This window comes from Coregonus clupeaformis, chromosome 21 (genome assembly GCF_020615455.1).
Source record: "Coregonus clupeaformis isolate EN_2021a chromosome 21, ASM2061545v1, whole genome shotgun sequence".
NCBI lineage: Eukaryota > Metazoa > Chordata > Actinopteri > Salmoniformes > Salmonidae > Coregonus > Coregonus clupeaformis.
The window spans coordinates 8301341-8313963 of record NC_059212.1 but is presented as its reverse complement, the minus strand read 5'-3'; the positions used below and the strand labels follow the sequence as shown (position 1 = coordinate 8313963).

Here is a 12623-nt window from a genome sequence, read left to right as displayed (position 1 = left end):
CATATCCAGCATATTCTAACTCCATATCCAGCATATTCTAACTCCATATCCAGCATATTCTAACTCCATATCCAGCATATTCTAACTCCATATCCAGCATATTCTAACTCCATATCCACCATATTCTAACTACATATCCACCATATTCTAACTCCATATCCACCATATTCTAACATCATATCCACCATATTCTAACTCCATATCCACCATATTCTAACATTCTAACTCCATATCCACCATATTCTAACTCCATATATCCACCATATTCATACATTTTAACTCTATATCCACCATATTCTAACTCCATATCCACCATATTCTAACTCCATATCCACCATATTCTAACATTCTAACTCCATAAATCCACCATATTCTAAGTCCATATATCCACCATATTCTAACTCCATATCCACCATATTCTAACTCCATATCCACCATATTCTAACTCCATATCCACCATATTCTAACATTCTTACGCCATATCCACCATATTCTAACTCCATATCCACCATATTCTAACATCCTAACTCCATAAATCCAGCATATTCTAACTCCATATCCAGCATATTCTAACTCCATATCCAGCATATTCTAACTCCATATCCAGCATATTCTAACTCCATATCCAGCATATTCTAACTCCATATCCAGCATATTCTAACTCCATATCCAGCATATTCTAACTCCATATCCACCATATTCTAACATTCTAAATCCATATATCCACCAAATTCTAACTCCATATATCCACCATATTCTAACATTTTAACTCCATATCCACCATATTCTAACATTCTAACTCCATAAATCCAGCATATTCTAACTCCATATCCAGCATATTCTAACTCCATATCCAGCATATTCTAACTCCATATCCAGCATATTCTAACTCCATATCCAGCATATTCTAACTCCATATCCAGCATATTCTAACTCCATATCCACCATATTCTAACTCCATATCCACCATATTCTAACTCCATATCCACCATATTCTAACTCCATATCCACCATATTCTAACATCATATCCACCATATTCTAACTCCATATCCACCATATTCTAACATTCTAACTCCATATCCACCATATTCTAACTCCATATATCCACCATATTCATACATTTTAACTCTATATCCACCATATTCTAACTCCATATCCACCATATTCTAACTCCATATCCACCATATTCTAACATTCTAACTCCATAAATCCACCATATTCTAAGTCCATATATCCACCATATTCTAACTCCATATCCACCACATTCTAACTCCATATCCACCACATTCTAACTCCATATCCACCATATTCTAACATTCTAATGCCATATCCACCATATTCTAACTCCATATCCACCATATTCTAACATTCTAACTCCATAAATCCAGCATATTCTAACTCCATATCCAGCATATTCTAACTCCATATCCAGCATATTCTAACTCCATATCCAGCATATTCTAACTCCATATCCAGCATATTCTAACTCCATATCCAGCATATTCTAACATTCTAAATCCATATATCCACCAAATTCTAACTCCATATATCCACCATATTCATACATTTTAACTCCATATCCACCATATTCTAACTCCATATCCACCATATTCTAACATTCTAACTCCATAAATCCAGCATATTCTAACTCCATATCCAGCATATTCTAACTCCATATCCAGCATATTCTAACTCCATATCCAGCATATTCTAACTCCATATCCAGCATATTCTAACTCCATATCCAGCATATTCTAACTCCATATCCAGCATATTCTAACTCCATATCCAGCATATTCTAACTCCATATCCAGCATATTCTAACTCCATATCCAGCATATTCTAACTCCATATCCAGCATATTCTAACTCCATATCCACCATATTCTAACTCCATATCCACCATATTCTAACTCCATATCCACCATATTCTAACTCCATATCCACCATAATCTAACATTCTAACTCCATATCCATCATATTCTAACTCCATATATCCACCATATTCATACATTTTAACTCTATATCCACCATATTCTAACTCCATATCCACCATATTCTAACTCCATATCCACCATATTCTAACATTCTAACTCCATATCCACCATATTCTAACTCCATATATCCACCATATTCTAACATTCTAACTCCATACATCCATTATATTGTAACATTCCAACTCCATACAGCCAGCATATTCTAACTCCATATATCCACCATATTCTAACTCCATATATCCACCATATTCTAACTCCATATATCCACCATATCCTAACTCCATATCCACCATATCCTAACTCCATATCCACCACATCCTAACTCCATATCCACCATATCCTAACTCCATATCCACCATATTCTAACATTCTAACTCCATATCCACCATATTCTAAATCCACATATCCACCATATTCTAACTCCATATCCACCATATTCTAACTCCATATCCACCATATTCTAACTCCATATCCACAATATTCTAACTCCATATCCACCATATTCTAACATTCTAAATCCATATACCCACCATATTCATACATTTTAACTCCATATCCACCATATTCTAACATTCTAACTCCATAAATCCAGCATATTCTAACTCCATATCCAGCATATTCTAACTCCATATCCAGCATATTCTAACTCCATATCCACCATATTCTAACTCCATATCCACCATATTCTAACTCCATATATCCACCATATTCATACATTTTAACTCCATATCCACCATATTCTAACATTCTAACTCCATAAATCCAGCATATTCTAACTCCATATCCAGCATATTCTAACTCCATATCCAGCATATTCTAACTCCATATCCAGCATATTCTAACTCCATATCCAGCATATTCTAACTCCATATCCAGCATATTCTAACTCCATATCCACCATATCCTAACTCCATATCCACCATATTCTAACTCCATATCCACCATATTCTAAATCCACATATCCACCATATTCTAACTCCATATCCACCATATTCTAACTCCATATCCACCATATTCTAACTCCATATCCACCATATTCTAACTCCATATCCAACATATTCTAACATTCTAAATCCATATACCCACCATATTCATACATTTTAACTCCATATCCAGCATATTCTAACTCCATATCCAGCATATTCTAACTCCATATCCACCATATTCTAACTCCATATCCACCATATTCTAACTCCATATCCACCATATTCTAACTCCATATCCACCATATTCTAACTCCATATACACCATATTCTAACACCATATTCTAACATTCTAACGCCATATCCACCATATTCTAACTCCATATCCACCATATTCTAACATTCTAACTCCATAAATCCAGCATATTCTAACTCCATATCCAGCATATTCTAACTCCATATCCAGCATATTCTAACTCCATATCCAGCATATTCTAACTCCATATCCAGCATATTCTAACTCCATATCCACCATATTCTAACATTCTAAATCCATATATCCACCAAATTCTAACTCCATATATCCACCATATTCATACATTTTAACTCCATATCCACCATATTCTAACATTCTAACTCCATAAATCCAGCATATTCTAACTCCATATCCAGCATATTCTAACTCCATATCCAGCATATTCTAACTCCATATCCAGCATATTCTAACTCCATATCCAGCATATTCTAACTCCATATCCAGCATATTCTAACTCCATATCCAGCATATTCTAACTCCATATCCAGCATATTCTAACTCCATATCCACCATATTCTAACTCCATATCCACCATATTCTAACTCCATATCCACCATATTCTAACTCCATATCCACCATATTCTAACTCCATATCCACCATATTCTAACTCCATATCCACCATATTCTAACATCATATCCACAATATTCTAACATTCTAACTCCATATCCACCATATTCTAACTCCATATATCCACCATATTCATACATTTTAACTCTATATCCACCATATTCTAACTCCATATCCACCATATTCTAACTCCATATCCACCATATTCTAACATTCTAACTCCATATCCACCATATTCTAACTCCATATATCCACCATATTCATACATTTTAACTCTATATCCACCATATTCTAACTCCATAAATCCACCATATTCTAACTCCATATCCACCATATTCTAACATTCTAACTCCATACATCCATTATATTGTAACATTCTAACTCCATACAGCCAGCATATTCTAACTCCATATATCCACCATATTCTAACTCCATATATCCACCATATTCTAACTCCATATATCCACCATATCCTAACTCCATATCCACCATATCCTAACTCCATATCCACCATATCCTAACTCCATATCCACCATATCCTAACTCCATATCCACCATATCCTAACTCCATATCCACCATATTCTAACATTCTAACTCCATATCCACCATATTCTAACATTCTAACTCCATATCCACCATATTCTAAATCCACATATCCACCATATTCTAACTCCATATCCACCATATTCTAACTCCATATCCACCATATTCTAACTCCATATCCACCATATTCTAACTCCATATCCACCATATTCTAACATTCTAAATCCATATACCCACCATATTCATACATTTTAACTCCATATCCAGCATATTCTAACTCCATATCCAGCATATTCTAACTCCATATCCAGCATATTCTAACTCCATATCCAGCATATTCTAACTCCATATCCACCATATTCTAACTCCATATCCACCATATTCTAACTCCATATCCACCATATTCTAACATTCTAACACCATATTCTAACATTCTAACGCCATATCCACCATATTCTAACTCCATATCCACCATATTCTAACATTCTAACTCCATAAATCCAGCATATTCTAACTCCATATCCAGCATATTCTAACTCCATATCCAGCATATTCTAACTCCATATCCAGCATATTCTAACTCCATATCCAGCATATTCTAACTCCATATCCACCATATTCTAACATTCTAAATCCATATATCCACCAAATTCTAACTCCATATATCCACCATATTCATACATTTTAACTCCATATCCACCATATTCTAACATTCTAACTCCATAAATCCAGCATATTCTAACTCCATAAATCCAGCATATTCTAACTCCATATCCAGCATATTCTAACTCCATATCCAGCATATTCTAACTCCATATCCAGCATATTCTAACTCCATATCCAGCATATTCTAACTCCATATCCAGCATATTCTAACTCCATATCCAGCATATTCTAACTCCATATCCAGCATATTCTAACTCCATATCCAGCATATTCTAACTCCATATCCAGCATATTCTAACTCCATATCCAGCATATTCTAACTCCATATCCAGCATATTCTAACTCCATATCCACCATATTCTAACTCCATATCCACCATATTCTAACTCCATATCCACCATATTCTAACTCCATATCCACCATATTCTAACATCATATCCACCATATTCTAACTCCATATCCACCATATTCTAACATTCTAACTCCATATCCACCATATTCTAACTCCATATATCCACCATATTCATACATTTTAACTCTATATCCACCATATTCTAACTCCATATGCACCATATTCTAACTCCATATCCACCATATTCTAACATTCTAACTCCATAACCACCATATTCTAACTCCATATATCCACCATATTCGTACATTTTAACTCCATATCCAGCATATTCTAACTCCATATCCAGCATATTCTAACTCCATATCCAGCATATTCTAACTCCATATCCAGCATATTCTAACTCCATATCCAGCATATTCTAACTCCATATACACCATATTCTAACATTCTAACACCATATTCTAACATTCTAACGCCATATCCACCATATTCTAACATTCTAACTCCATAAATCCAGAATATTCTAACTCCATATCCAGCATATTCTAACTCCATATCCAGCATATTCTAACTCCATATCCAGCATATTCTAACTCCATATCCAGCATATTCTAACTCCATATCCAGCATATTCTAACTCCATATCCAGCATATTCTAACTCCATATCCACCATATTCTAACATTCTAAATCCATATATCCACCAAATTCTAACTCCATATATCCACCATATTCATACATTTTAACTCCATATCCACCATATTCTAACATTCTAACTCCATAAATCCAGCATATTCTAACTCCATATCCAGCATATTCTAACTCCATATCCAGCATATTCTAACTCCATATCCAGCATATTCTAACTCCATATCCAGCATATTCTAACTCCATATCCAGCATATTCTAACTCCATATCCAGCATATTCTAACTCCATATCCACCATATTCTAACTCCATATCCACCATATTCTAACTCCATATCCACCATATTCTAACTCCATATCCACCATATTCTAACTCCATATCCACCATATTCTAACTCCATATATCCACTATATTCTAAATCCATATATCTACCATATTCTAACAATTTATCCACCATATTCTAACAATTTATCCACCATATTCTAACTCCATATCCACCATATTCTAACTCCATATATCCACCATATTCTAACTCCATATCCACCATATTCTAACATTCTAACTCCATTATATTGTAACATTCTAACTCCATACATCCAGCATATTCTAACTCCATATATCCACCATATTCTAACTCCATATATCCACCATATCCTAACTCCATATATCCACCATATCCTAACTCCATATCCACCATATTCTAAATCCATATATCCACCATATTCTAAATCCATATATCCACCATATTCTAACTCCATATAACCACCATATTCTGACATTCTAAATCCATATATTCATCATATTCTAACTCCATATCCACCATATTCTAACATTCTAAATCCATATATCCACCATATTCTAACTCCATATATCCACCATATTCTAACTCCATATATCCACCATATTCTAACTCCATATATCCAACATATTCTAACATTCTAACTCCATTTAACCACCATATTCTAACTCCATTTAACCACCATATTCTAACTCCATTTAACCACCATATTCTAACTCCATTTAACCACCATATTCTAACTCCATTTAACCACCATATTCTAACTCCATTTAACCACCATATTCTAACTCCATTTAACCACCATATTCTAACTCCATTTAACCACCATATTCTAACTCCATTTAACCACCATATTCTAACTCCATATCCACCATATTCTAACTCCATTTCCACTATATTTCAACAATTGTAGCTGTTCTGTGATGTACGGAGGAGAATGAGAGTTGAGATGAGCAGCAGAACCATCAAAGCATCCAGAGAACTCTGACTTAACAGCCACCCGATTGCGAGACATGATCAGAGAGGGGAAATAAGTGCATAAATCAGGGTGGATCGACTGGCCTATATTACCATAGTGACAAACTCCTTCTGATGAGCAGTCTGAGTCTTAGCTATAAAACATGTCTTCAGAGATGGGATGCGACAAAACGTAACCCAAATGTTTAATTCATGGTGGTGGAGAGAATGGAGAGTGGAGCAGAGATGAAAGTGCAGGCATAGCGGTACTTTAACAGGTAGGTGTGTGTGTGAGAGATTGAGCAGGTTAAGACAGAAGAGTATTGCTCTGTACTCCCACCACTCAGAGGACTCAGTCTTTAGTACGGCTGTGCTTCCTCTACTCTGCAGGATACGTCATTCAACATCAAAGATGATTATCTCTTACGAGTATTGCGTACAACCACACTTGTGTTGGTACTAGTGTAGGTGCACCGATTTGAGCTAAGCAGCCATTTTACCAACCGGTCAGAATTACGTGACATCAACTTCTATCTCTACATAGAAAATGTGCCATTACTAGATGTTCAGCTAATATTTTCTCATTGTTTGTGGAGTATTCCAGAATACCAGGGCCTATATTCACAAAGCATCTCAGAGTATGAGTGCTGATCTAGGATCAGGTCCCCCCTGACCATATAATCATATTCATTATTTTCTAAAAGATCAAACTGATTCAAGAACAGAACTCTTATTCTGAGACACTTCGTGAATATAGGCCCAGGGTGTTTTTGCATACTGTGTGAAACAGAGAAACCCACCTTTCAAGGAATCCTGTTCAGCCCTCATAATGTCAATCAGACTGTTCTCCAGAGAGTGCATGCTGAAGCCATCAAAGGAACGGGTTCTCTCCTGCTGAGAGACACACAGACAGACAGGGAACACGAGATGATTGTGGACTAAAGAAAAAAAAAGAAAAGAAGACTGAGCACGCCCCCATTCTCATCGACAGGGCTGTAGTGGAACAGGTTGAGAGCTTCAAGTTCCTTGGTGTCCACATCACCAACAAACTATCATGGTCCAAACACACCAAGACAGTCGTGAAGAGGGCACGACAAAGCTTATTCCCCCTCAGGAGATTGAAAAGATTTGGCATGGGTCCTCAGATCCTCAAAAAGTTCTACAGCTGCACCATCGAGAGCATCCTGACTGGTTGCATCACCGCCTGGGATAGCAACTGCTCGGTCTCCGACCGCAAGGCACTACAGAGGGTAGTGCGTACGGCCCGGTACATCACTGGGGCCAAGCTTCCTGCCATCCAGGACCTCCATACCAGGCGGTGTCAGAGGAAGGCCCTAAAAATTGTCAAAGACTCCAGCCACCCTAGTCATAGACTGTTCTCTCTGCTACCGCACAGCAAGCGGTACCGGAGTGCCAAGTCTAGGTCCAAAAGGCTTCTTAACAGCTTTTACCCCAAAGCCATAAGACTCCTGAACAGCTAATCATGGCTACCCGGGCTATTTGCACTGCCCCCCCACCCCCACCCCATCTTTTTACCCTGCTGCTACTCTGTTTATTATCTATTCATAGTCACTTTAACTCTACCCACATGTACATATTACCTCAACTAGCCGGTGCCCCCGCACATTGACTCTGTACCGGTACCCCCTGTATACAGCCTCCCTACTGTTATTTTATTTTACTGCTGCTCTTTAATTATTTGCTATTTTACTTAACACTTTTCTTTTCTTAAAAACGGCATTGTTGGTTAAGGGCTTGTAAGTAAGCATTTCACTAAGGTCTACACCTGTTGTATTCGGCGCATGTGGCAAATAAAATGTGATGATTAGCCTGCAGTGTTCTATCTAAGAACAGGAAAACAGAACCATTCTGACTCTAGAACCTGGAGGTGGTATGTTCTAATCTAGATCCTTGACAGAGTTTTGCTCTGATAATAGATGACAACTGTGTTGTCCTGGTACTTTAGATCCTCTAAACAGTTACACGTCCATGGAGACGATCTGTGGGGACGCTTATCAAATAAAATACCACCAAAATCTATGTATCTGATTCTACAGAGATATCTCCAGATGTAGGCCATCTACTTCTTTTGTATCACATGCCCCTGTCTCTGTAGATAGACAATGAACGCTTTTCAAATAATCCCTTCCTTGAAGTAATCACTGATCTGTGTGTGACTGGAAAGCTAAAGCTAGATTTACACACTACTGCTTTAGCCAATCCAGGTCATGACAGATCTGCGATTACCTCAAGAAGAAAAGATGCATGCCTTCTTTATGTATTCAAACAGAAAAGCCTACAGAAGTGAGCTGACAGTATGTCAACATTTGTCATACAGGTGTTGTGGCATCTAACGCGCTGCATCTCTAACAAGGACAGAAGACTGAGGTTTCCATCCCAAATGGCACCCTATTCCCTATATATAGTGCACTCATTTAGACCGGGCTCTGGTTAAAAGTAGTGCACTATACTATACACTATACTGAATATTGTGCCATTTGGGACATACACATTACCGGATTAGGCCTCTCCATGTCATATGCTTCCCACCACATTCACAGATCTATAAGACTACATCTCCAATAATACGTAGTTACTTACACGTGAGTTTCATCATTTAGATGGCCTGATTGTCATTGATGTTATCAGATGCTCTATTTACTAGACTCTAGTAACTAGATCATATTTGCTCTTATCATTTACTTTGATGTGTACTGTATTGCGCATATCAGAACATATAATTTGGCTCTGATAATTGTATCGAAAATGCCTTTTCAAGGCTACACGTGTTGGTTTTAACAATATAGAAGGATGTTTGAACTTCACTTTCATTGTCCTATAAGAGTGGATGAATATATTTTCCCCTCTACAGTTTGCTCCTCTGTACTCACCTGGAAAGGGAAGTTGTCAGTGCGACTCATGCTGTCCTCCATCCAAGCCTTGTGGTTGAACCCAGAGTTGTTACGAAGATACTTCTGAGAGGGAATCTGGAAGACAGGAAAATATGATATAGGACTGTACCATGTAGTACATGTGGGATAGTACCATGTGATTGTACCATTGAAGTGCATGACAGACACTTTATATTAAGGCTCAATAGACAACAGCATTAGCTGGATTACAGCCTGTAGGCGTGAATAAATGATATTATAACCAACTAAATCAAGCACAATGAGTTTGGCAAAACATTGAAATGAAAGAAAATCATTGACTAGTTAATTGTAGGCCATTATATGATTATGGTTAAGCTACTCATCAGTCTGAAGCCTTTGGGACATCCAGTCTTGGCAGGTATGATGTGCACAGTATATCTAGCACGCACAGTGCCAGCTTGTTCGACGGGAGGTGTGCAGTATATCTAGCTAGTACAGTGCCAGCTTGTTTGACGGGAGGTGTGCAGTATATCTAGCACGCACAGTGCCAGCTTGTTCGACGGGAGGTGTGCAGTATATCTAGTACATTGCCAGCTTGTTCGACGGGAAGTGCGCAGTATATCTAGCTAGTACAGTGCCAACTTGTTCGACGGGAGGTGCACAGTATATCTAGCATGCACAGTGCCAGCTTGTTCGACGGGAGGTGCGCAGTACATCTAGCTAGTACAGTGCCAGCTTGTTCGACGGGAGGTGCGCAGTATATCTAGCACGCACAGTGCCAGCTTGTTCGACGGGAGGTGTGCAGTATATCTAGCTAGTACAGTGCCAACTTGTTCGACGGGAGGTGCACAGTATATCTAGCATGCACAGTGCCAGCTTGTTCGACGGGAGGTGCGCAGTATATCTAGCACGCACAGTGCCAGCTTGTTTGACGGGAGGTGCGCAGTATATCTAGCTAGCACAGTGCCAGGTTGTTCGACGGGAGGTGCGCCGTATATCTAGCTAGTACAGTGCAGTATATCTAGCTGGCACAGTACCAGCATGTTAGATGTGAGTGTGCAGTATATCTAGCTAGAATAGTACCTGGTTGTTGGGGAAAGACTTCTTTAGTGGTGAGATGGAGTTGAGGGCCGTCACCCCTCCGTTGAGGCCCCTGCGGTACTCTCGGACCCCCTGTGACCCTCCCCAGCCACCGTACCCCCCTCCCCCAGGGCTCCAGGAGGTGGAGGTGGGTGTGGAGGGGGCAGGGCTCTGGTAGCTGCCCCAAGGGGAGGGGGGCTTGGACTGGGCCGGGGCCAGGTGGGGCAGCTGGGTGAAAGCTCCAGAGCGGTGGGGGTGAGGAGGGAAGGAGGGCTGGGGAGGGTGGGGGGAGGCTGGGGAGCGGCGGTGCTGAGGGGGGACCCCCTGGTTGTGGGGGTGGTAGTGGTGGGGGTGGGGAGAAGGGTGGTGCTGGGAGACAGGGCCGATCTGGGGGGAGAAGCTGCCCCCCGCCCCTCCGAAGCCGGGCCCCGTGTGGTGGGAGAAGTTCTGGAACAGCATCGGGGGTCCGTTACCGTTGGAACCAGCCGGGCCGAAGAACCCACCCCCAACGTCCTCACTGACCACAGGGGAGGGGTTGGAGGGTACGGTCGGGGACCAGTTGTTGAAGGAGGTCAGGGAGGAAGTGGTGGTGGTGGACTGGGCTCCAGACATCCCCATCCCCAGGTTGTCCTGGTAGTCAAACCCCCCCAGCACCGGAGGAGAGTCCATCCCACCCCTAAGCTTCTCCTTCCCACCACTGCTCTCCAACGAGCCCTTCTCCATGGAGCCGTCCTCGGGTAGGGTCCCATCTAGCTCCCCTAGGCCACCTCCGGCATCTTGCTGCCCAGGGGAGAGGGCCTGCGTCTGGGCCTGGGCCTTCTCCTGCAGGTCCAGGGCTTTGGCCTTGTCGGAGTCAAGGATCTCATCCTGCATGTTACTGTGGGGTACTACGGAGGGGAACAGCCAGGCGCTACCTCCTCCATTGGTGGCCGAGGTGCTGTTGATGAATGAGGGGGGGCTGGGGGGGTGGTTGAGGTGGGAGGGCTGGGGTTGGAGGTGAGGGGGGATCCTCACGGGGAAAGCAGATTTGTTGCCACTGCCGTTATTCTTCACCAGGACTCCGAAGCCGTAGTCGTCCATTTATGAACCCGGGGTAAAGCCGATGTTTCCTCCTCAACTTGGTTCTTCTTATCTCAGTGTTTTCTAGGCCTATTTCCTACTGTATAACATGGGGAAGGAGAGGTGTGAGGGAGAGAGGGGGAGGGAAGGGTGATGTAGGGGAAAGAGTGGGTGGGGGGGTTACATGGGGAGAGGGGGGAGAGGGGGGGATACATGGGGGGGTTGAGGACATAAATACAAAAGCTGTCACATCACAATTTGAGCCTACAGGCCTTCCAAAACAACACCAGCCTCGCCAACAGCAGTGACTTTGCCGCAACTGCAGCCTGTTAGTCCTGTGAT

General features: G+C 40.6%; 1 protein-coding gene across 7 annotated transcripts in view; it reads right to left on the bottom strand.

The window, feature by feature from the left end:
• The window catches only part of LOC121532879 (cytoplasmic polyadenylation element-binding protein 4-like), a 33525-nt gene that overhangs the window by 19914 nt on the left and 988 nt on the right, over nt 1-12623 (bottom strand). For 3 of the 7 annotated variants that reach the window (XM_045206175.1, XM_045206179.1, XM_045206177.1), the window contains exons 2-4: nt 11226-12381; nt 10161-10256; nt 8070-8163 (exon numbers count right to left, since the gene is read on the bottom strand). In XM_045206175.1, coding sequence (XP_045062110.1) covers nt 8070-8163; nt 10161-10256; nt 11226-12302 — 1267 coding nt within the window. In that variant the 5' untranslated portion in view covers nt 12303-12381. The remainder of the gene's footprint in view (nt 1-8069; nt 8164-10160; nt 10257-11225; nt 12382-12623) is intronic. The other 4 variants (XM_045206178.1, XM_045206180.1, XM_045206176.1 and 1 more) reach the window with 3 other exon arrangements.